This window comes from Osmerus eperlanus, chromosome 16 (genome assembly GCF_963692335.1).
Source record: "Osmerus eperlanus chromosome 16, fOsmEpe2.1, whole genome shotgun sequence".
Taxonomy (NCBI): Eukaryota; Metazoa; Chordata; class Actinopteri; order Osmeriformes; family Osmeridae; genus Osmerus; species Osmerus eperlanus.
In genome coordinates, this window is record NC_085033.1 from 504,064 (window position 1) to 528,548 (window position 24,485).

General features: G+C 42.0%; 1 protein-coding gene and 1 long non-coding RNA gene across 8 annotated transcripts in view; one reads left to right on the forward strand and one right to left on the reverse strand.

The window, feature by feature from the left end:
• The window catches only part of clcn2a (chloride channel, voltage-sensitive 2a), a 120,758-nt gene that overhangs the window by 69,710 nt on the left and 26,563 nt on the right, over positions 1 to 24,485 (forward strand). For 2 of the 7 annotated variants that reach the window (XM_062480803.1, XM_062480797.1), the window contains 19 exons: positions 881 to 1,034; positions 9,973 to 10,104; positions 10,353 to 10,481; positions 10,769 to 10,902; positions 11,050 to 11,130; positions 11,698 to 11,721; positions 12,178 to 12,256; positions 12,339 to 12,464; positions 12,595 to 12,679; positions 12,970 to 13,071; positions 17,560 to 17,662; positions 18,083 to 18,238; positions 18,402 to 18,471; positions 18,614 to 18,724; positions 22,018 to 22,231; positions 22,435 to 22,574; positions 22,903 to 23,135; positions 23,292 to 23,400; positions 23,488 to 23,534. In XM_062480803.1, the coding sequence (XP_062336787.1) occupies positions 881 to 1,034; positions 9,973 to 10,104; positions 10,353 to 10,481; positions 10,769 to 10,902; positions 11,050 to 11,130; positions 11,698 to 11,721; positions 12,178 to 12,256; positions 12,339 to 12,464; positions 12,595 to 12,679; positions 12,970 to 13,071; positions 17,560 to 17,662; positions 18,083 to 18,238; positions 18,402 to 18,471; positions 18,614 to 18,724; positions 22,018 to 22,231; positions 22,435 to 22,574; positions 22,903 to 23,135; positions 23,292 to 23,400; positions 23,488 to 23,534 (2,229 nt within the window). The remainder of the gene's footprint in view (positions 1 to 880; positions 1,035 to 9,972; positions 10,105 to 10,352; positions 10,482 to 10,768; positions 10,903 to 11,049; positions 11,131 to 11,697; positions 11,722 to 12,177; positions 12,257 to 12,338; positions 12,465 to 12,594; positions 12,680 to 12,969; positions 13,072 to 17,559; positions 17,663 to 18,082; positions 18,239 to 18,401; positions 18,472 to 18,613; positions 18,725 to 22,017; positions 22,232 to 22,434; positions 22,575 to 22,902; positions 23,136 to 23,291; positions 23,401 to 23,487; positions 23,535 to 24,485) is intronic. The other 5 variants (XM_062480799.1, XM_062480798.1, XM_062480800.1 and 2 more) reach the window with 5 other exon arrangements.
• Positions 8,490 to 12,158, reverse strand: LOC134036070 (uncharacterized). Its single transcript, XR_009932383.1, has 4 exons — positions 11,282 to 12,158; positions 10,924 to 11,153; positions 10,421 to 10,475; positions 8,490 to 10,125 (listed from the first exon to the last, which is right to left on the reverse strand). It is a non-coding gene; the product is annotated as an uncharacterized LOC134036070 (long non-coding RNA).

The window sequence follows — 24,485 nt, forward strand, 5'->3', positions numbered from 1 at the left end:
GCAATGTCCTCGTTTCCTTCCTTGTTTCATGAAATATGAAATTTAGTCTTTGGTGTTTTAAAATTACACCAAATTTATTTCGGATTATTCCAACAGCAGAATACGAGGCACAGGGAACTTAGATGTGCTTAAACTCGCATAAACGCTATTTAGAGGTGGATAAACGCAATTTCTGCAATTTAGAGGTGGATAAACGCTATTTCCGAATTTTGGGAGGTGTGTAAACGGCGTTTACGTGCATTTAGCCCCCACTACATCCCTACTACTTGCATTTCAGATAGTTAAAATAGGGCCAAATGTGCTTTATGCACACGCTACGCAACCACCTATTTGGTAAACTGCACTGTCATTAAATAGAAGGAGAGAGTAAGGAGAAAAATAGATATGAACATATTTGTTCCACAGGAACACTTTCACACTGTCTGATGTTTTTTTTTCAATGCTTATGTACACCTGCATCACTGACTGACACTAAAGGCCTCCAAACCTATCCAATCCAATGGCCCTATAGCTGAAGTGGTGTTTAAGACATGGCTGCTATGGCCGCTTTATAGCTCATTGATTGATTGTGTTTGCTGCGATGGCTGCCTCTCAGTGAGTCCATTAGTCACTTGTTGCTGTCTGTAGGTAGGTCCTTACCAATGCATTCTGTTTGCTAAGGCCCAGGTGGAGTACTTTGTGTTTGGAGTGGCTACTTGATTAAGTACTTCAATAATTAATGACTGGTCGTGAGTGGTTAACGCCTGGTTAACAGCACAAGTTTTGGTTTTCCATCCTGCACACAGGTTATTTTGAACTGACTAAAAGTACAGTAGAGTTTCCAATGGTTTCAACGCTTTTGAAAACCCCTTCAATTTTTTTGTCTATCCCTGCTTCTCAGATGTATGGGCGCTACACACAGGAACTGGGTGTGTATGCCAAAGAGGAGGCGGCCCGCCTTCGGGATGGAGGTGGGCTGCGGAGGACCACCAGCGCCCGGAATCGTTCATCAGAACTGCTGGAGTATGAGAAAGACCCCTGCGCCAAGTGTCATAGTAAGTGAACTCACCATGCCACCCATGCAGCAGTTTTTTCGCAAGTCTGAGGGACCCAGTTAGTGACATCCAGTTGGATGGGCCAGAATACAAAGTGTTCCCATATAAAAAACACAAACTACCCACTAATTGAGTGTGATGACAGAATTGGTGATCGAAAACCTAATAAAACTGTGTTTAAAATAGTCGTGAACATGTTAATTTCTTATTTTAACGTTTTGTTATTATTATTATTATTTTATTTGTAAAGTGATTGTTTATCGTACAATTGCTAAGAGGAGATGACACTGACAGGGTGTTTGGCGCTTAGACCCTATGGGGAAATCAGGTTATCAATGGGCATCAGCCCTGCTGCATGACGAGAGATACCCCCATGGAGTCCAGACATTGGTGGCGGTGGCCGACGACCCAGCAAGCCGAGGAGGCAGACAAGAGACAAAGCCTGGAAGACCGGGTGGTGATGGGGGTAGGGTCTCGCACAATGGTATCAGGGACAAAGTGAGGCAGGGAGAGAAACATATTTAAAGGCATGGTAGCAGTACAATAGGCTTGTCACTGTGCTATTGGATAGAAGTAATCGTCTGATCGACCAGCTGAACCCCGATGACGGCCAAGGCATTGAGGTAAAGGAAAAGGAGAGAGTAGGGCTTGGCGGTATGGCATAAAATGTTTATAGGCTCCCAGGTGATAATGGCTCACCTGGGAGCACTCAGGAGAGCGGAGTGGACCCACGTCGAGGTGTCGAGAGACGGCTTTGCTCTCAAGCCGGGACCTTACTTGCGGGGAAGTTCGTTGCCTACCGGACAGTTCGTTCGTGTTTATTTCTTTTGTTTAATCCCTATCTGAACTACCACGCCTAGCAGCTACGACGGTGCTAGTCGGCGCAGGGCCATTCGTCTGGGCTGGCCAAACAACGCAGCATAGTAAGCTGGTTAACCCCCTGGCCCCTCACAGACACACCTAGCGTCGAACACCTCTCACTAACACGCCTATGCACCGCATACAGGGTAGGGCGTTCTCCGGTAGACAGAGGGATCCAGATATAGCCTACCCCTAGACTACGCTTGTATCGGTGGGCGTCAGCTGCTATCAGGAGGTATTTCCTAACACAATGCAATCCACACCGCAGCGGCTAATCTACCGCACTGGATTTGGATTGGGTAACTCCTGTGTCGCATGAGTTGAATTTTCTAACTTTTGCAGTGCTTTACCATGGAAGAGCGACTTTAGCGTTCAACAGTAGCCTACGTTTATGGGATCGCAAGAAAACTCTGTTAAATATTTGTAGTGAGTTGGCTATAAACAATTATTACATGGCTGAATACTCGATTCTGTTGGCCTACAATAAACATTTCACAATTCTAACCAACCTGGCATTTGATTTGTTAAACGCATTCTGGTAGATTATTCATATTCAACGACACAACTTACAGAGTAGGCTACTGTTTGTTGGTCGATGTCAGATAACTTGAAACCAAACCATTTCCGACAGAAAAGGCCCCCTTTTTATACCAATTCTTCTGCCGTCCGGCAAATCAACCCCACTGGCGTTATTTTCAGACGTCATTAACGATTGCTTACACTTGCCAACAAAAGCAGTTTACTCCGATCAATGTTTGCTTCTTCTGGAGTTGCTCTAGCTTGTTTGTTAACTAAGTTAAATAAATTTGTTAGTCAAAGCAGAGCGAGTGGATGTCGTGGGAAAATTCCTACTGTGTTAGATTTACTGCTTCAAATTGAAAACGGAGAAGATACTTAGAGTAAAGACACTTTACTTAACATCTGTGTTCAATATCGTCAATTAAAAGTTAAAAAAATTCCAGTTACGAAGCGTTTGTTCGATTAACGCCAGCTGCAGCAAACACTTACCCCAGCCCCGGTTTGGCTGTTCGTGACGGTCAGCTAAGACAGTCTTGAGCCTCGATTTTTGCAGATTTCTGTGAAACTTGCTAAAATAAAAACGATCTAGCTAGATTATGTACACTTTAAGCTCAATGTACATACCTTGTTTGGCCAATTTGGTCGATTGTGGAAAAGAAGTCGAAACGTTTTTAGTTATGGAGAGCCATCGCGCTAGCTCGATTATAAGAGAGAATAACAGAAATGTAGCTAGAATCCACACCTCAAACAAGTTAACCTAGACGCAAAACTGTACGTCCAATCCAAAAAATAAGGATATTTTCCGAGACCCAAGACTCTGCCGAAACCAGAGATATCCTTTATATGTCTGTGCGGTCAGAAATACAACTCTACCGGCAGTTTCAAAAACGTGTACCCAATTCTGCTTTCATGGTGCGTCTGTTTGGTTGCCACGGTGATGGCGCAGCTGTGATAGCTAACGAGCTAGGCAGAGAGAAAAACGAACATTTACCTAGCATCCACACCTTAAACAAGTTGACCTAGACGCAAAACTACACGTCCAATCAATAAAATGAGGATATTTTCCGAGACCCAAGACTCTGACGAAACTAGAGATGTCCTTTATATGTCTGTGCGGTCAGAAATATGTCTCTACCGGCAGTTTCGAAATCGTCTTCCTTCTTGCTTTCTCTGACGGATTTTACCCACCTCTCCATTGAAGTTAGTGAGAGAATTTGAAAGGCTGCTCTCGCTTCAAGGCTCATAGCTGAAAATCTGTAAGTGTGAGCTCTTTAGTAGTTACATTGGCTGAAAGAGGACAATCTTTCCTACATTTTAAGGTATAACTTGTTTCTGTAAGTTAAACTATATGAACGTTAGAGGAATTTGTTTGACAATTTAGTTGAATATCAGAAAAAGAGCAGCCAGCAGAGTGTGCCACTCTGCTTGCTGCTCATTCATAAAAATCAAGAAGGAGCAAACATTTTAATGTATTTCAAACTGTCATAATTCAAAATTGGCTGAATATTTGAAAAAGCTGAATCATTTGGGAATAGCTGAATGTCTTGTGAACATGTTAAAGGTTGAATGGTGTCTCTAGCTGAAAGTATGCTGAAGTAGTTACGTTTGAAAGAGGAGGAAGCTTTTTAATGATTTGAAAGGATTTACCATTACTTTTAATGGGAGAATAATTTGCACAAAAACCTTAATGTCTTAAAAAGTATAAAAGTGAGAAATACCAAAAGTCATAGCCAACATCTCCTGAAGGAGCTGAACGTTTTGATACAAAAATTGTAGGAATCGGTGAAAGTATGCAGAAATAGTTAAAGGCCAAAAAACGGCGGAAGAACTAAGAAGTTGAAAAACAATAGTGAGAATGCTTAACCCTCGTGCTGCCTTCGGGTCACATGACCCAAAGGTTCATAACGAACCATTGTTGTGTTTACCCAATTTTACCCAATACAAAAACAAATAAAACTAGAAACGGCTGTTCCTGCGAAACAGCAGTGAGAATGCTGAAAACCTGAATGGGGATAGCTGACCATGCTAAAAAAGCTGAAAATAGTGAAAATTTAGTAGAAAGTTATAAGCTGAAGCTTCAAAGCAACCGAAAGGTATTTTTGAAAGGGGCTGGAGCAGCATTCCAACAATGATTTGAAAGGATTTACCATTACTTTTAAAGGGAGAATAATTTGCACAAAAACCTTTATATTTTAAAAAGTATAAAAGTGAGAAATGAGAAAATACCCGCAAGCTGAAATGAATTTCAAAAATGTGTGAGTGACACAAAAGAGGCAGTGTGGAAGCTGAACTGCATCATCTTAACAAGGCTAAGAGCTAAAATAGCCTACAATGTGGGAGAAGCTGAAAGCTGAACTGCTAAACAGAAGAAAAAGTAGGCTAGCTAGTCGTAACAAGAATATTATCGTTTTAACAGATTAAATTATAGTTGGGATAGTATTAGCAGTAGCAGATGTAGCCTATGCGTTTACTCGGCTTTCTTAGTTGGATTCAATGTGTTGATGGAATGAAACATACAGCAGTAGGGCCGATACAGGAAGACACGGCGACACTTTGTTGCAGAAGGATGATGGTGCAAGTTTTGTCCGTGGAGCATACAACGATTAATAAAAAGAATCATGTAGACGCGCTTATTGAGTAATCGCATAACTAATTACACATGTAAACGGAGTAATCGTATGGCATAAACCGACAATTGCTAGTAATCGGGTTTCTCATAGTCAAGTAAACGCACTCAGTGGCGTAGTAGAATAAAACAGTTCCATTAGCAATAGTAGTAAAAGAGATATTAGCAGGACCTGCAGAGTCACCTCTTGTAAATTGTATTAGGTTGAAATACTATCAAACTCTGTCTTGTGACTCCACTAATCAGCTAATACCAATCACCTGCGTGAAACTGAGTGGTGCGTGTCTGTCGTTGCCACGGTGATGGTGCAGCTATGATTGCTAGGCCAGAGAATAACAGAAATTTAGCTAGAATCCACACCTCAAACAAGTTAACCTAGACGCAAAACCATACGTCCAATCCAAAAAATAAGGATATTTTCCGAGACCCAAGACTCTGCCGAAACCAGAGATGTCCTTTATATTTCTGTGCGGTCAGAAATACGACTCTACCGGCAGTTTCAAAATCTTGTTCTTTTTGCTTTCTCTGACGATTTTGTCACCAGATTTGCATTGGTCTCTATGGGGCGAGAGTTGGACTTTGTCTCGCTTTCGTGGGGCTCTGAACAAATGTGTACGTCTGTTGGATTCAACAGACAACTGTCTACGACCAGCACAAAATTAGCTATCTATTTATCCAAAAATGAAGCATGAAGAGCGAAAATTGTGGCAATGCTGGCAAACTAGAAATATTTTTTCAACGACATCCGAAGCTGCCCTCCACTCTAAGCGTTTCAGTCTGCACTCTAGGGTTGCACGTACACACCCATGTAAATCTCAGAAACGGCTTGAAAAAGTCATGAAACATAATCATTGATATTGAAAAAAGTTGAATAGATATCAAAAAGCTGAATTCTTAAAAAATAGTTTAGGGTTTTGTCAACATTTTAAAGTTTAAATGGTGACTCTGGCTGAAAGATTGAGGAAGAAGAAGGATTTGGAAGTTGAAGAAGTTTAAAGAAGTTTGAGAGGATTTGAAAGAAAACTCCATTGGAAACCCATGTAAAAAATATTATGAATATTGATTAATATTAATTCAAGCATAAGAGGTACAAAGCTGAAAAGTCATAGCACCCTGGCCTGAAACTGCTGAATTTTTTGATAGCTGAACGGTTTTAATAGCTGAAGATTTGAAGGCGCTGAAAGGTGCCACGGAAGAAATAGAAGATAAATAATAACTAGAAAAGGCATTTCCTGCTGAAAATGCGTTGGAATGCTGAAATCTGAAATTATTTTTTTTAAATGGCTGAAAATACAGAAATGAGAAAATACCCGCAAGCTGAAAGCTGAAATTGATTTTAAAAATGTGTGATTCACACAAAAGAGGGAGTGTGGAAGCTGAACTGCATCATCTAACAACGCTAAGAGCTGAAATACAATGCGGGAGAAGCTGAAAGCTGAACTGTTAAACAGAAGAAGAAGTAGGCCTAGGCTAGCTAGTCATAAAAAGAATATTATTGTCTTATCAGCTGAAATTATAGTTGGGATAGTAATAGCAGTAGCAGATGTGTGCATTGAGTGCGTTTACTCGGCTTTCTTAGTAGGATTCAATGTGTTGATGGAATGAAACATACAGCAGTAGGGCCGATACAGGAAGACACGGCGACACTTTGTTGCAGAAGGATGATGGTGCAAGTTTTGTCCGTGGAGAATACAACGATTAATAAAAAAGAATCATGTAGACGCGTTTATTGAGTAATCGCATAACTAATTACACATGTAAACGGAGTAATCGTATTATTGGCATAAACCGACAATTGCTAGTAATCGGGTTTCTCATGGTCAAGTAAACCTACCAATCACCTATTTGAGAGACTGCGTGGTGCGTTTCTGTCGTTACGGTGATGGTGCAGCTATGATTGCTAACGCGCTGAGGGCAGAGAATAAGAGAAATGTAGCTAGAATCCACACCTCAAACAAGTTAACCTAGACGCAAAACTGTACGTCCAATCCAAAAAATAAGGATATTTTCCGAGACCCAAGACTGCAGAAACCAGAGATATCCTTTATATGTCTGTGCGGTCAGAAATACAACTCTACAGGCAGTTTCAAAAACGTGTACCCAATTCTGCTTTCATGGTGTGTGTCTGTTTGGTTGCCACAGTGATGGCGCAGCTGTGATAGCTAACGAGCTAGGCAGAGAGAAAAACGAACATTTACCTAGCATCCACACCTCAAACAAGTTGACCTAGACGCAAAACTACACGTCCAAACAATAAAATGAGGATATTTTCCGAGACCCAAGACTCTGCCGAAACTAGAGATGTCCTTAATATGTCTGTGTGGTCAGAAATATGTCTCTACCGGCAGTTTCGAAATCGTCTTCCTTCTTGCTTTCTCTGACGGATTTTACCCACCTCTCCATTGAAGTTAGTGAGAGAATTTGAAAGGCTGCTCTTGCTTCAAGGCTCATAGCTGAAAAGCTGTAAATGTGAGCTCTTTAGTAGTTACATTGGCTGAAAGAGGACAATTTTTCCTACATTTTAAGGTATAACTTGTTTCTGTAAGTTAAACTGTATGAAAGTTAGAGGAATGTGTTTGACAATTTAGTTGAATATCAGAAAAAGAGCAGGCAGCAGAGTGCCACTCTGCTTGCTGCTCATTCATAAAAATCAAGAAGGAGCAAACATTTTAATGTATTTGAAACTGTCATAATTCAAAATTGGCTGAATATTATATGAATAAAAAGATGAATCATTTGGGAATAGCTGAATGTCTTGTGAACATTTTAACCCTTGTGCTGCCTTCGGGTCACATGACCCAAAGGTTCATAACGAACCACCGTTGTGTTTACCCAATTTTACCCAATACAAAAACAAATAAAAATTATTTTCTTTTAACCATTGCAATGTGGGGGGTCTGAGACAGCCCGACAGTTAAAAGAAAATGCTTCACTTTGTTTTTGTAGGAGGTAAATCTGTCGCAATACGACGGTGGGTCACAATGACTGATGGGTCAGAATGACCCGAAGATAACACAAGGGTTAAAGGTTGAATGGTGTCTTTAGCTGAAAGTATGCTGAAGTAGTTACGTTTGAAAGAGGAGGAAGCTTTTTAAGGATTTTAAAGGATTTACCATTACTTTTAATGGGAGAATAATTTGCACAAAAACCTTAATATCTTAAAAAGTATAAAAGTGAGAAATACCAAAAGTCATAGCCAACATCTCCTGAAGGAGCTGAACGTTTTGATACAAAAATTGTAGGAATCGGTGAAAGTATGCAGGACTAGTTAAAGGACAAAAAACGGCGGAAGAACTAAGTTCGAAAAACAATTTTATTTACTTAATTTTATTACAACTTTATTCTCACAATAAAGATTCAAAGAACAATACTTGGAATGCTGCAACAATAAAGATTCAAAGAACAATACTTAAAAATAAGTTGAATAAAGATTCAAAGAACAATACTTGGAATGCTGAAGCAGCATTCCAACAATAAAGATTCAAAGAACAATACTTGGAATGCTGAAGCAGCATTCCAACAATAAGTTGAATAAAGATTCGAAGAATAATACTTGGAATGCTGAAGCAGCATTCCAACAATGCTGAAACAGCATTCTCACAAATAATAAATATATATGTGAGAGAACAATGGTTGTGCTCGCCGAAGGCGTGAGCACACCCAATAAACGGACCCATCTGCAACCGATGCAAGCAAGCACACCCTACAATTGTGCCCTCTCTAGTTATTAATATAAGTAGTATAGGGCTTTAAAATGTTTTGGCAGTAATTAAGGTTACAGTTTCAGTACCAAAAAAGATTCAATGTGCAATGCATAATAGATTTTCCTAGACATGAATAATTAGAATATACAAGATGGATCTAAAAATGTCCTGTAATGTACTTTAAAAGTATTTTGACAGTTTTTGCTGTATAATAATAGAAAACGTACATCCTACTCCAGAAGAAATGTATACCATTTTCAGTTTCTAAGCATACTTCTTAAAAGTATATCAAAAGTGAACTATTTTCAAAGTATACTTAAAATTATATCAAAAGTGAACTATTTTCTAAGTATACTTCTTAAGAGTATATCAAAAGTGAACTAAAAGTGTACTATCCATTTTTTAGTACACTTATAGTATACTTTAATATACTTTTTTGTAAGGGTAGGCTCACAGTTTGTGAAACCAGCTTTTTGGAATACCTCCCAGATCACATTGTATGACTTAACCCTTGTGTTATCTTCGGGTCATTCTGACCCATCAGTCATTGTGACCCACCGTCGTATTGCGACAACTTTACCGCATACCAAAACAAAGTGAATCATTTTCTTTTAACCGTTGGGCTGTCTCAGACCCCCCACATTGCGATGGTTAAAAGAAAATTATTTTTATTTGTTTTTGTATTGGGTAAAATTGGGCAAACACAACGATGGTTCGTTATGAACCTTTGGGTCATGTGACCCGAAGGCAGCACAAGGGTTAAGAAGGATCAGATCATAAACAAAATCTTGTCTTTCTCTTATGCCAGCGGTGGGACATTTATAAAAAATATAGATCCATTACTTGGGTCAGTAGCCCACTTTCGCCTTCCCTTTGGAGAAACTCAGCATTTTCCTTAGGGAGCTTCTGAATATGGTAGCAATGGATTTCAAGAGCAGTGTCCACAGAACAGAGAAAACCAATTGAGTCCAGTGTTGCTTCTTTTAGACTAGCCCTGTTTCTCCCTCCATCTAGTGCCCCACATGAATCCTCCTTTCTTCTCTTGAAATATTCAGACAACTGGAGACACATCTAGGACTGACTATCACCTCTGACTGAATTTTAACAATTTCTTTGTTTCTACATGTCTGTTACTAATGTATGATTTACTTTGCAATAGAAGCAGACATTCTATTATATATGCATCAGAAGCTTGTTTGTTCTTCCATCTCTTGTTTCCGCTCTCCAGTGTGTACATCGCGCTGTCAGAAGTTCCTGATCTCTCGTGTCGGTGAGGACTGGATCTTCCTCATCCTCCTGGGTCTGCTCATGGCTCTGGTCAGCTGGGTCATGGACTATGCCATAGCTTTCTGCCAGCAAGGTAGGAGAGAGTGGGAACAATCTTTTAAAAGGAAGAAGACAAGGTTGGTGTGAGAGATGGAGATAAAGTGAGGGAGAAAGACAAGCAGCCAGAAGGAGAGGGGAAAAAGAAGGGATGTCTGGATGATGATGATTGCAAAATCAAGTGGTTGGAATTTGTGTTTGGGGAACATAGGTAGGTACTCAAATGTGGTATTTTCTGTGTCTGTGCATGTGTATATGTTTGTGTGTGTGTGTGTGTGTGTGCAGCACAGAAGTGGATGTACGGAGGGCTGGACAGCAACATGCTTCTCCAGTACCTAGTCTGGGTCACCTACCCTGTGGTGCTCATCACATTCTCAGCAGGATTCACACAGATCCTGGCCCCGCAGGCTGTGGGTAAGGAACACGAACACACACACACTTAATCTGAAGAATACATGTATCCACATTTACAGGCACATTTAGATTACAAGGACTCAAAAGTAATTCTAAAGGTAATGTGTGTGGACTCAAGGCAGTGTATGAATTGACTGTATAGTACCACATGGGACATCCTTGAAATTCTTTGAAACACCCTTATCCTAATTATGTTATAGTGAAAATATTTGCACAATAGGCTAGATCAAACATTTTCTCAAATGTTATCTTGTCTCCTCCATCTCTCTTCTCCTCTGTTTTTTCAGGTTCCGGGATCCCTGAGATGAAGACCATTCTGAGGGGGGTGGTCCTGAAGGAGTATCTGACCTTCAAAACCTTTGTGGCCAAAGTTATTGGCCTCACCTGTGCCCTGGGCAGTGGAATGCCCCTGGGGAAGGAGGTGGGAAACCTATACACTTACGTTTTCCTCCTCAAATTGCAGTGTAAAACCCCTTTGCAGTACACAGCATAGGAAAGGCCACAGATTATTCAGTGTTTCCTCCCAGCTTCCCAGCCACATGTGGATCCATCTCTCTGTGTTCCTCAGGGCCCCTTTGTCCATGTAGCCAGCTTGTGTGCAGCCCTCCTGAGCAAATTCATGGCTGCTCTGTTTGGGGGCATCTACATGGTAAGCGCCTCCCCTACAGTTGCCTGTTGATGAAACAACTCATAAACACATGGTACACACACATACACACACACTGATACGCACGTTGTCGTAGTTTTTGCTGATCTCCCCTTTCTGCCATCTCCTAGGACATACTCTCACCCCCACTCACCTATGCATGATCACAGGCCTCCTTTATCCCCCTTCCCCCCTCCTTGGCAGTCTCCCCTGGCTGCCACTCGGTCCCACCAGAAGCAGAGCTGTCTCTGCCAGCAACACCACCCAGGATGCTCAGCAGAACGAGGAGGGGGAGAGAGTGTTGTCAGAGTGACAGAACTCTGGATTAGGGTTATCAGAGTTCATGAGCATTGCAGTCATATCACTCAAACTGTTTGAATTCCTTGCAAATTATATAATAAAGACCAGTTTACCTCCACAAAGTGCTGTATAGTAATTTTCTGTTGGTATGCCAGTGGAATGATACAATAAAGTGGGGTTTTCCCAGAAAGCCCCTGCGGATGTTTATTTCTTGTAATGAACTCATAGATACTCACTCATATTTCTGTCTTTTCACACTTACTGCTTAAGGAAGAGCCCTTTGAGGGGAACAAGGTAGGAGTGTATGTGTCAGGGAGAGCGTTCCAGTGTCTGCCACACGCTCATCTGTATTTGTGACACGTGGTGTAAGAACCATTTCATCTATATTTAGCCTTTTCTGTTCAAATATTTTGTTCTATTCTAATCAAAACATGTTTTATAAACAAAAACAATTACACTACTTCCTTGCATGAATCCATTTTTATCTTACCATGCATACTGTCATGCTGTCCTTATATTGTATCCTACCCATCACTTTATTTGATCAATACATCTATTGTGGACTGTCAATCAACAATACCACTGGCATTCAGACAAATGTCACTATTCCTTGCTGTGATCCTATCATATTCATCCAAAAGCCTGCAATGACACCAGAAACCTTTTTTAATGCACTGTGGTGCGTACCTTTGTGTGTGTGTTTCTGCGTGCCTGTGTGTGTTTTTGTTGTACGCATGCCTTTCTCTTCAGAATGAGTTGAGAAACACTGAGATGTTGTCCGCTGCGTGTGCGGTGGGTGTGGGCTGCTGCTTTGCTGCCCCAATTGGAGGTAAGGGAACAGGCTTGGTCACAACGTGTTGACACCACAAAATTAGAGGTCTGTCATTCTGCAAAGTTAGTGTGTGTTGCAGGTGTGCTCTTCAGTATTGAGGTCACCTCAACGTTTTTTGCTGTGAGAAACTACTGGAGAGGGTTTTTTGCTGCCACCTTCAGTGCTTTCATCTTCAGGGTGCTCGCAGTTTGGAACCAGGATGAAGGTGTGTTTCATGTGTGTTTGTGTGTTGGCATGTACCAATGTATGCGTTTCTGTTTGTGTCGCTTTTTTGTGTAGGTGTTTGTAGGTGAGCAGTCTTATCTGAATCCCCCCCTTCATTCTCTACCGCTCAGAGACCATCACTGCCCTATTCAAGACCCGCTTCCGTTTGGACTTCCCCTTTGACCTCCAGGAGCTGCCAGCATTTGCCATCCTGGGGTATGTGTGTGTGTGCCTCTGTTTTCCAGCTTGTCCTAAGTTGTGTGTGTCTTCCTGTCTTTGTGATCCTGTATGTGTCCATTTCTGCATTTGTATGTGTGCCCCTGTCTTTGTCTGTTTCTGTATGTGTGTGTGTGTGTATAATTCCCATGTGTGTCACAGTTACTCCCCTGTAGTCCCAGGAACTCTGACCATTAGACCAGATGTGAGAGCTCTGTTCTGGGAGGTTCTGGGTCGCAGATGCTAGCAGCTCTGCGTGTAACGCTGTCCCATATGATGGTACTGTTTAGGATCACCTGTGGATTTGGTGGAGCTCTCTTTGTCTACCTGAACAGACTTATCGTTGAGTGTATGAGGAAGCAGAAAACCATCAACAAGTTCCTGTTGAGGAAGTGAGTCTCCAGTCTTGACAAACACTCACATACACACAAAGGTTGTATTTTACATGCAGACATTATACACACACACAAAGAGCATACTCTCACACACAAGCATACACAGATATACCCTTACAAAAAAGAAGTATACTTCAAGTTTAATTTGTAAGTATACTTATGTGAAAGAGGGAGCTATTTTAATTACTAGCTCCCATATCATTCGAGCCGTAATTGGTAGCTCCGCCCGTATCAGCCAGTTGTGAAGTATGACCATTCTACAACGCAGTGTAAAACGTGTTGGGCTGTTGATCAAAGATTTTGGCATACGAAGTCGTCAGAGACTTGACTTGGATCTCCATCCATTTCCAAACCTATCTGGGACCGGGTGAAGGAGTGTGGACTGCTCTGCGGGTATGTTACCGCTGCTAGTGGGTAGGTCCATTATATGGTAGTGCGTGGGGTAACTTATTCGCTTCATTTACAGAAACGTCGGTTGCTGCTTTGCTGCGTTTGTTCCCTGCTCCGTCGATTTTGCTACTGGCCTATTATCGTGGGGGGACGAGGCTAGTTTTAACTAGTCTGGCTGGACTATCTGGTGACCGATACCGGGGCTGTCCTGAGTAGCGTGTATTTGATTTGTGTTATGTGTTTGTTTTTTATTGATGTGATGCACTGACTAACTTTGAGGGTTTATCCCTGTCTACATCGGGAGGACCTCTTTGGTCTTACGGAGTTTCTCCGCCATTAACATTTGCTGTGTAGTTGCACCCAAGTTTGATTATTTTTGTTTTTATTTGTGTGAAATTTCTAGTGAAGTTTTTCTTGTGGTGTGATTTTTTGTGTTGGACTCTCCAATTAACGTGTTTGCATGTATTTTCTTTTGGCGCGGAAACTAACTCCATGGTCTGATCAGACCATGGATGTTTAGCCCCGGCTTTTTAAATTGATAACAGTGCATCTTTTAATAGTGTTCCCTTTTCTACTTACTATATAATACATTTTATGTATTTTTGGGAAATCACATCTCTGTGTCATTTAGTTGACTGACCCGCAACTTTTCGAACTGGTTATTGTGCCCAGGCCCACCCTTCCACATTTAAGTATAAAAAGTATACTATTATCATGGTACCTAAAGTATACTAGCAGTGTACTTATTTATATACTATTTTTGTACTAAGTAAACTGAAATGGCCCATGTTACGCGCACGCCTAGTGGCAGGGTGAGAGGGAGGTTTAGATTCCTTTCTCGGGAGTAACCTTAAAATATAACACTTTAGTGGCGCGGCAGCCTTGCACACGGTGGTGATTGGGAAGGGGAGTGGAACGGTGTCCTGATTGGGGCCCAGGTAATTAAGGGGAGGAGTTTATTATTTTTGAACTCCCGGATGGTGGAAAGACGGGGGAAACCTCAGAGTTGTTGGAAGAGAACGTCACCCTCGATGCCGACCGGTTGTCCCCCTGGGTTTCTGTTTCCCCACTCCTGCCGATCCGTCTTTATGTTGCACACGCCGTGCTTAATGTACCGACCATCTATGTAAACTGATCAACTCTACCAACCGCGAGCGAGCTGTCCGCCGAACTGAACGGCGGCTTGGCCTGTCCTGGAGACCAGGGTGGGAGTCTACCTGGCTGGGGTGAGTGTTCCAAGTTTCTCCTGTCCCTCTTCACCTGTCTGGGCCCGCCGCGGTTAGCTGTATCCTCGGCTAGCATACCCCCTAGACAACGACGACCGTAACAGCCCACTTTTTAGGTAATTTAGTACACTTTAAAGCACACTTATAATGTATTTGAAGTTTGAATACTGTAAAGTAGCCTGTGTAGTGCACTTTTAGTTTATGAAGTATACTTCCTAAAGTATACTTCAAAATATACTTTGGAATACTTTCAAGTGCACTTTCAATTAATGTAAGTACTTCAAGAAGTAAACTTAATAAATGTCCATTTACTATGATTTACTATAATATTTATATGTTTAAGGCCAAGGTTCAAGGTTAAACGCCACCGATCTTGCATCACTTGACGAGAACGGGCCCTCGCCAAGTGATACTTATTATTAGCTGAAAGAAGCTAATTCAGTAACAAAGTTTCAATGTGCAATGCATAATATATTTTCCTAGACATGAATAATTAGAATATACAAGATGGATCTAAAAATTGTACCTTATAATGTACTTTAAAAGTATTTTGACTATTTTTGCTGTATAATAAAAGAGAACGTAGCCTACATCCTACTCCAGAAGAAATGTATACAATTTTTTGTTTCTAAGTATACTTCTTAAAAGTATATCAAAAGTGAACTAAAAGTGTACTATCCATTTTTAGTACCCTCATAGTATACTTTACAGTTTTTCTCCATTGCTTTGGCTCAATTCTTGAAACAGAAATGACATTCTCAAAGCTCTAAGTGCATTTGGCAAAATAGCCAATATGGTTCAGCACAAATACATGCAGGTCAAAATGATTAGATGTTTTGTCAGTATGGCAGTGGACCTTAAAAATATCCCTCATGTGCACTGTGCTACAGTTACTGTAGTAGATGTTTTCTTTCCAGAATACTATGCGTCTTCAATCTACCCAGAGGCTCCCATGTTACCCCGCTCCTCATCTCCCTCCACTGGCTTCCCATCACGGCCCGTGGTACTGACCTTCCAAGTGGTGAATGGGACTGCACCCGACTACATAAAGTTTCTCCTCCAGCCTTACACCCCCACCGGCCACCTATGGTCTTCTTCTGACAACCGTCTGGGGGTCCCACCTCTCAAGAGCGCCCGCTCCAAACCCAAGCTCTTCTCCTGTCTGGCCACCCAATGGTGGAATCACCTCCCCACCTCCACCTTCAAGAACTATGTTTCTTCCCATTGGCACTTATTTGCTTTTCACAATGTATGCTTCATGTACCCACAATGTTTTTGGGGCTACCTCATTGTTTATGATCATTGACCTTATGCACTTTTGTAAAGTTCTCTCTTGGAAGTCGCTTTGGATAAAAGCGTCTGCTAAATGAATAAATATAATATGTATCAAACAGAAAGATTACAGTAATTCAAGAGTAGCCTACAAGGTTTCACATCATATATTGCACTCACACTGCTTTGAAAATTGTTACTGTAATTGCCATACATTGTGGTTACTGTAACATGAAATGTGTACAGCACAATAATGTCATACAATAAGCACATCAAAACTAACATTATGTATAACCTACACTACCAACACATACAGTAAGAAAGTAAAGCAAAGCTGGAGTTTCATTAGTTGTCGTCCTCACTCTCCTGCTCATCCTCACGCTCCTTTCTGTCTGGCCACAGATTTCATCGACATCACATCTGATGTTCTCCCTTGCAATGCAACAGGGGAAGAATCATTGTGCATGCCGCAACCATCCCCTACACTGATCTGCTGTGACATCATCACAAGCAGCATCCATTGCCTGGAGCAGGGACCTCTGGTTTTGAGCCCAATGCTCATAGACCCTCCACCTACATGCAGAAAAAAACTCCTCGATAGGATTGAGGAATGGGGAGTAAGGTGATAAGAGCACCATAAGCATTCTTGGATGGGCAGTGAACCCTGATGAATGGGCCACAGTGGAAGCTTACATTGTCCTACACAATGACAAATGTAAGCAAGTGAGGCCCTACCAAACCCCTCTCATGTAGAGGGATAAGATCGGAGTACAGGTGGTCAAAGAACACCAGGTGCTTCTGGGTATTGTATGGGCCAAGACTGGGAATGTGGGTGACTACACCATTCTCTGAAATGGCAGCACACATGGTGATGTTGCCCCCGAGCTGGCCTGGGACAAGCTCTATATATTTGATGGAAGCATTTATACTCCCGGATAGCTCCTGTCAGCTAACTAAACTTACTGTGTGATTGGTGATCGGATGTGTCTTGTTTAGTAAAGTTCTAGTTGCACCTGACAATGACTGTAACCAGTTGATCCAAGAGATCCATATTACAGTATATACCATGATGTTTTTCATGGTATTATGTGCCTGAAAGATTTTGACAGTGGAGTGAACTATTGTGCAGGTGATGATGTACACAAGGAAATTATGCCCATATGTTTTGCAGCGAATAACCACTTGACTGAGAAGCAACAGTCAGTTTAGACCAGCAAGATATATTCAATTACTAATTGGCCTAACTGAAGGCAATTGTACTTAACCATTTCAAAGATGTGCTAAATCATTTGAAATGTGTGCAAACTGTAGGCAATTGCACTTGTAATTTACGAGGATGTGCTAATACAATTGCAATTTGATTAAAGGAATGAAAAATTCCAATCGTTTGTGAACAAGTGCCCAGTGGTTTGGAGGTTTGCACGTGTTGTTTTGAGAATGTCATTTCTGTTTCGTGAAATGAGCCAAAGCAATGGGAAAAAACTGTAATATACTTTTTTTTTGTAAGGGTACTTACAGGCACATATAGTATGTTGGTCATACAAACACACTTATTCTGTCCTATCAGTCACAAGTACACCTATTAATGAGCCAACAGTCCATCTCTCCCTGTCAGGCGACTGGTGTACCCAGCCATGGTCACTTTACTGGTGTCCACCCTCACCTTCCCTCCAGGCTTCGGACAGTTCATGGCCGGACAGGTCAGACTGCATCTAATCTTCAGCATATTCTGTTTTATGTACTATTTATATGAGTGTGTGTACTCTCAAATATGATGCACTTAATATCCCTATACTGTAAGTCAGTGGACAATGTACAGAGTGTATTAAGGATATGTTTTCGTAGAATTGAGTGCAAAATGTTGTTGTGTCCTTGGGCTAGGTACTTCACCCCACTTGCTTCGGGTGAATGTCCCTGTACTTACTGTAAGTCGCTCTGGATAAGAGAGTCTGCTAAATGACTAAATGTAAATGTATGGGAACCACATCTCAGCTAGCAGGCATGGTGAATCTCAGCCCCGGGCCTTATACTGTGGGTTCATGGTCTGGAGCAGAGTCTTAGGTTGTAGATCCCCCCCCCCCTCCTAAACCCTCCTTTCCTGTATGTCATCCATCCCTCAGCTGACGCAGCACGAATCACTGGTGGCTTTGTTCGACAACCGCACCTGGTCCCGCCAGGGCATGGCCGAGGAGTTTGACTACATCAGCCACTCCCATGCTTGGAAACACCCGCAGGTCAACGTCTTCATCACACTTATCCTCTTTATCATCATGAAGGTAGGTCTGGTGATTGGCTGTGCATGTGTGCATGTATGTGTGTATATGCGTGCTTGCGTCTGTTTGACAATACAAGTGCGTAGTTGTTTTAAGTGCAGGGTATGTTGATTTGGGATGTGCATATGCTGTGTGTATTTTATGAGAGCGATTTCTGTCTTTTTAGTTCTGGATGTCTGCTGTGGCTACCACAATGCCAGTGCCATGTGGGGCATTTATGCCAGTTTTCCTCATTGGTAGGTGATGACTTGTACAGTGTGTGAGAAACATATAAATTGGTTTTAACTTTCACCAATGAAGCAAGGGTGAATGAAAGGAGCACTCTGTACCGATATAGAAAATGCTGATCTGCATTTCCAATGAATGTGTGTTGGGCAGGTGCGGCTTTTGGTCGTCTTGTTGGAGAGACCATGGCAGCCATGTTCCCCGATGGCATACATGCAGACGGAAGCGTGTATCCCATTGTTCCTGGCGGTTATGCTGTAGTAGGTGAGTAACTTGCGTGGACCTCAGTTGCTCTAAAACTTCCCTTTGTAAACCTGAATTACATTTATTTTGATTCTGACTCATAGGTCAGATTTGTGCTCAATTCCTAACTTTACCTCACCATAACTTCCATCATGGGACTGCATATTGGGTGTGCTTTGCCTTCGGCAAGGGCACAACCTTTGTTCTCTCACATATATATTATTGGGTGTGCTTTGCCTTCGGCAAGGGCACAACCTTTGTTCTCTCACATATATATTATTATAATTTTTATTCTTTTTGCCCCCCTAAAACTCAGTCAATATTTGGCCTACATAGACAACCTAGGTGTCAAAAGTTTCGTCTTGGTAGCGATTGAGTTGCTTCTATTGGAATTTACGTTCCGTTGCATGGTTTAAGTGGAAATTAAGTTTTTGTGGCGAAAAGTGAAGCTAACGGTGGCGAACTTGCTAGCCACAGTCAATGACGCTACTTACATCACTAACGTCACGAAAACTCGCGTGACTACCTCTAACCCTAACCCTCTACCTAACCCTAACCCAGAACATTAGTTTAGCTCGTTAACTTCTGGGAGATAGCTAAGCTAACTGCTTTACTGCAAGGCAGCTGCAGAAACGCCACAAGCAAAGAGGCCAGGGTGATAACTATTTACTAATTTTACTTTGTGATATGACACACAATTGTGACGTGTAATGTGCAATATAAGCTGATTTTATTAAGGAAGTACAAGTACTTTCGGAAACAGTAGTCTACTATGTCACTGAAGTATTAGCATCATGACATTAGCCTCTGTTGCCCGGGCAACACATACTACAGTGGTCTATGATGCATCTGTTTTCAATCGTTAAAATAAACATTCCTCACAAATACATTTTCGTTGTAGGATTTATTATGACATTACATTACAAGTAAACGATTTGTGGGTGAAATTATCATTACCTGTGGTTTCAAACCAGTGTTGCTCACTGCAACGCTGTAGCCTACGCGAGACACTACAAAAACATCTACACAGCTGTAGGAAGTCAAACGGCGACAGAACATGTTCGGCACTCCCCTTACTTAAACCAAAAGTCTATTTAACTACTAACCTTAACTTCATTGCCACAGCCTAAACTTTGTAAATCTGTTCATGAAAATAATTAATTTCAGCCTAAACCATACAACGGAACGTTAAATCCAGTTCAACCAACGCAATCGCTACCAAGACGAACGAACACAGCAGTAGTCTAGTACTGTACCGTAGTAGTACAATTTACCGGGGCAGCTTCTCCACACAGGGCTATATCGCACTTGGCGTTGTTACTGACAATGATCGCTACCACTGAGCTTTTTATGAAAGCGATTTTCCACTAAATAAATGTCAAGCTTATTTACTTTTTTGGGGGCATATTTTCAGTTAGCAGATGGTACTGTTTGAAGCGCAATTCCATCTTCTACTGCCGGGAACGTCGTAGAATAATCTTAAAAGGGGGTTCTTTAATGAATGAATGCAATATGAGTAGGCTAAATGCCTGAAAATATCACGAGAAGGGAAAAACTTAAAAGGACGTTTAAGTCATAGAGATTAGGTAAATTTTTACACCGGTCTGCCAAATGTATTCGCTTTGATTCAACTATGAGGCTGCCTCTTGCAGGGGAAATAAGACATCTATTTCATTCTACACTTAACTCGTATTTTCAGTTGTAAATGAGCAGCAAAAAAAAAATGCTTTTAAATCTATGTAATCTTTATAAATAATAAGTATACATTTTTATATAAAATATACAGAAATATCAGTTGTAAAAATGTAATTGGGTGTGCTCACGCCTTCGGCGAGCGCAACCATTGTTCTCACATATATCTTATTATTATTATTATTTTCCCACCACTAAGGATCAGTCAATATTTGGACTACATAGACAATGTCTATGGTCACGATTGCGTTGCTTCTATTGGGATTTACGTTCCGTTGCACGATTTAGGCTGAACTTAAGTTTTTGTGGCAAAAAGTGCCTTTTGTCAACAAAGGGTATCAGTGCTAGCCTACGTCACAACGTCAGCACACGTTAGCAACAACGCATGGATACAACATGCATAGATGTGCTGTTGCAGGCTTCCAAGATGGCGGTGTGAGTGCACGCATGCTTTGGAGCTGTCCACCTTCAGACTTGCATATTTGTGAAATATAGTTACTTAAAGTATATTATTGGAGGTATGTTAATGCAGAGTTGAGTGAATCGGGTCAACTTATTGGTAGCTTGTATTGTATAGAATTCTCGCCTCTTAACGACACACGTGGGGGAAAAGAAACTTCGGCTAACAGCATCGCAAGCTAGCGTACCACAACTACGGCAGCATGCAGGTACCGACGGAGAATCCGCTTATGAATAACCTACACGACTACTGCATGTCAGATGCACCTGTGATCTCCCTCGGGGAACCAGATCTCACCCCTCTCCCCATAACTCCTTCCACAACTCCCTCCAAACCTCCTGCACCACAGACAATGAAGTCACAGCGCTCATTGGATCCTGACAGTGAAGGTATTGTGCAGAAAATCTCAGTCGTCTTCAACACGAGAATAGACTCTCTGGAAAAAAGTGTGGAGTGAATGATTTCCAACAATACTCTGAAGATTGAGGGGCTGAAGAAGACATTGACTTTGCCTGTGCTGAGATCTGTGAAGTGAAAGGTAAAGTGACACACATTGATGACCGAGTCAACGTGGCGGGCAAAAAGTCTACTGGAACAATGAATTACTGAACTGGAAAATTATTTGCGACGGTGGAACCTGCGTCTCTACGGTATGTCTGAAAACAAAGACCAGAACGTCCGCCAAGAGGTTATACACATCTGTCAGTCCATACTGCCGGAGCACAAGGCCAAACTCGATGTTATTGACTCAGTGCACAGTCTTGGCCAACCAAAGAAAGATGCCACCAAGCCTCGAGGGATACTTCTACAGTTTGGTGCCTGTATATACCGCGACGCTGTCTGGAAAGCTGCAAAAAAAGTCCACCTTCCTCCAAAACAACAAGCTACGTTTTGCCAAAGACCTGTCCCCAGCAGTCAGAGAGCGGAGGATGCAGCTGTGAACACTTGTAGCTTAAGCGCGAGAACAAGGGAAAGCTGCTTACTTAGTGGGAGGTCGAGAAATGGTGTGATAAAATGGGCTGAACGATCAAGGAGGTATCTGGTTGAAATTAAATGTGAAATCATTATTAAATAGTTGATGAAATTGTTTAGTGGAACAGGATGGAGATTATTCACATGACATATCTATGATTAGATATTGTTTTTATCTTCTCCTCTACAGGTGCTGCGGCCCTGTCTGGGGCAGTTACACACACCGTGTCTACGGCTGTCATTGTGTTTGAACTGACCGGTCAGATCTCTCACATCCTTCCTGTGATGATCGCTGTGATCCTGGCCAATGCAGTGGCCCAGTCCCTTCAGCCCTCACTTTACGACTCTATCATCAGGATCAAAAAGCTACCCTACCTCCCTGAGTTGGGCATGGGACACCACGAGTGAGTTTGGATGGACTGATGGATGGGTGGGTTGATGGTTGGGTAGATAGACAGATTTGCATTTACCTGCACAATCTTCCTTTCTTCCTTTTCCTTTGTCGTTTGCAATTCTTTCTGCCTTCACTTCTCCTATCGCATCCCTCTCATCTCCCTTTACTTTCTTCCTTGTACCTTATTTTTTCTCCTCGCCATCTTGATATTAGGAAGTATAATATTCGTGTTGAGGACATTATGGTTCGGGATGTGCGTTACATCACTCTCTCCTCCACCTACCGAGACTTGCAAGAAGTTCTGCGGACTGGACAACTCAAAACACTGGCCTTGGTTGAGTCCACAGGTGAGAGTGAGTATATGTGTGCGTGTGTATACTGTAGTTGGCTGTTTTCCCAGGGTGCATCACTCACTCCATGACATACACCTCCCTCCTTCCCTCTCTACTATAATATCTTTCACTTTCAGCTTATGTCTCTATGTCCAATTCCCCCTTCCTTTCTCCCCTTATACTGTTTTCTCAACTCTCTCTTCCCTCCTTGTCTACCCCTTTCTTTCCCCTTCTACCCAACTCTCCTTCTTCCCTATTCTCTTACTCTACACTTTTCCCTCCACATTCCCCTTCCTCTCTTTTTCTCGCCTCTACTCTCCCTCCCACCTTTCCTCCCTCTCTCCTCTAGACTCTATGATTTTGCTGGGTTCTATCGAGCGCTCCCAGCTCCAGTCCCTCCTCTCCCTCCAGTTGGGCCGCCAGCGGCATCTGGAGCGCCTCAGAGAGCTTTCCCAGAACAATGGCACCCATGACCACCTGCCCAGCCTGGGCACTGATACGCCCCCCAGCCCACCTTGCACTCACACCATTGACAACACCCATGCCCGCCAAGGGGTCCGCTTCCTGGTGAGCACCCAACAGGTGTGACGGGTACAGGGGTTGGATTAAGACCTACAGAAGACCTTCTATGGACTGTTATAGATTTACCCATAGCATATAGACTTATACATGCCATGCATGCAGATGTTCTATTAATTACTAACCTCTTGGTGGCATTGTTACGATGTTTCTATGTAGATCTCCACAGAAGAATCATCCTTCAGCCCGGCAGTCACCAACTCCCAGCTCCCTCTCAAGTCTGCACTGAAAACAGTGTCTGCCATAAGTGACACTGAGACCCCTGACAGTAAGCATCCTCTCACATATTGGCACATTTGATGTGTGTATAAATCATATGCACACCAACACTTGACTATTTAATATTATCTCTCAGGTTCTCAGACTCTATCCTGTGTTGAAGCAGAGAAAGAGTTGCTTGAGGTGAGAGAAACTGCCTTCCACACACACACACAAATACATGCTTACATACTTACACCACCTGAGCAGAAAGGAAGTCCCAGGTCCCTGGACTTTTGGGACTCTGCTACCACTCATCCTCAGTGCTGACTACTGTATTTTACGGAAAATAAGCCGCGGCTTGTACTCGGCTTGTGCTTATATTTCGAAGCGGCTTATAGTCCGGTTTTAGAACAAAAAAGTGGCGTTGTCTCAAGATCTCTACAGACCATGCAGCTAATATAAGGCTCAACACTTGAACGGGGGCTTATTTACTTGAAAGAGGAATTATTTACTGTGTCGTCTCAGTTACACTATCAGGGCTTGGAAATACAGTGACTTGCTAAAGTAGGCAAATGGCTAGTAGAACATAACATTTCATAATCATTTCAGTTAATCAAACAGCTGCAAGACCCAGTGAAATGTTATAGGCTAGCTAGCAAAATAACGCTAGCATCGCTAACAACATTACAAATTCAACTTTGGTAGTGTAACCGAGCTCTTTATAAGTTTATTTTAGATATAATAATGCATTGTTCTTGGAACCCAGAACGCCCCCGCGGCAAGCTGAAAAGCTACTAAGTTAAGGGCATTAGCTTAGTTAAATAAGCATTGTTTGGAGTTCTATTGTTGTGTTCGTTCTGTTTTGATATGTGTAATGCTATGGTCTATAGTTTAGATAATTTGAGTGTTCACCCTGATTGGGAATGTTGTCTAGTTAGATTGGTATCCAAGCTGTCCGCTGCAACAGTGTGTCTGGGCAAGTAATCAATCGTGAGCATTGGTCCGCTCAACGTTAGCCGGCTCAATGGTAACGTTGTTTGCTTTCAAAGTGCGTCTTATATTCCAATGCGGCTTATACTCCGATTTACAAACACAAAGTGCTCATTCTGAAGGGGTGCGGCTTATACACGATGCGGCTTATTTTCCGTAAAA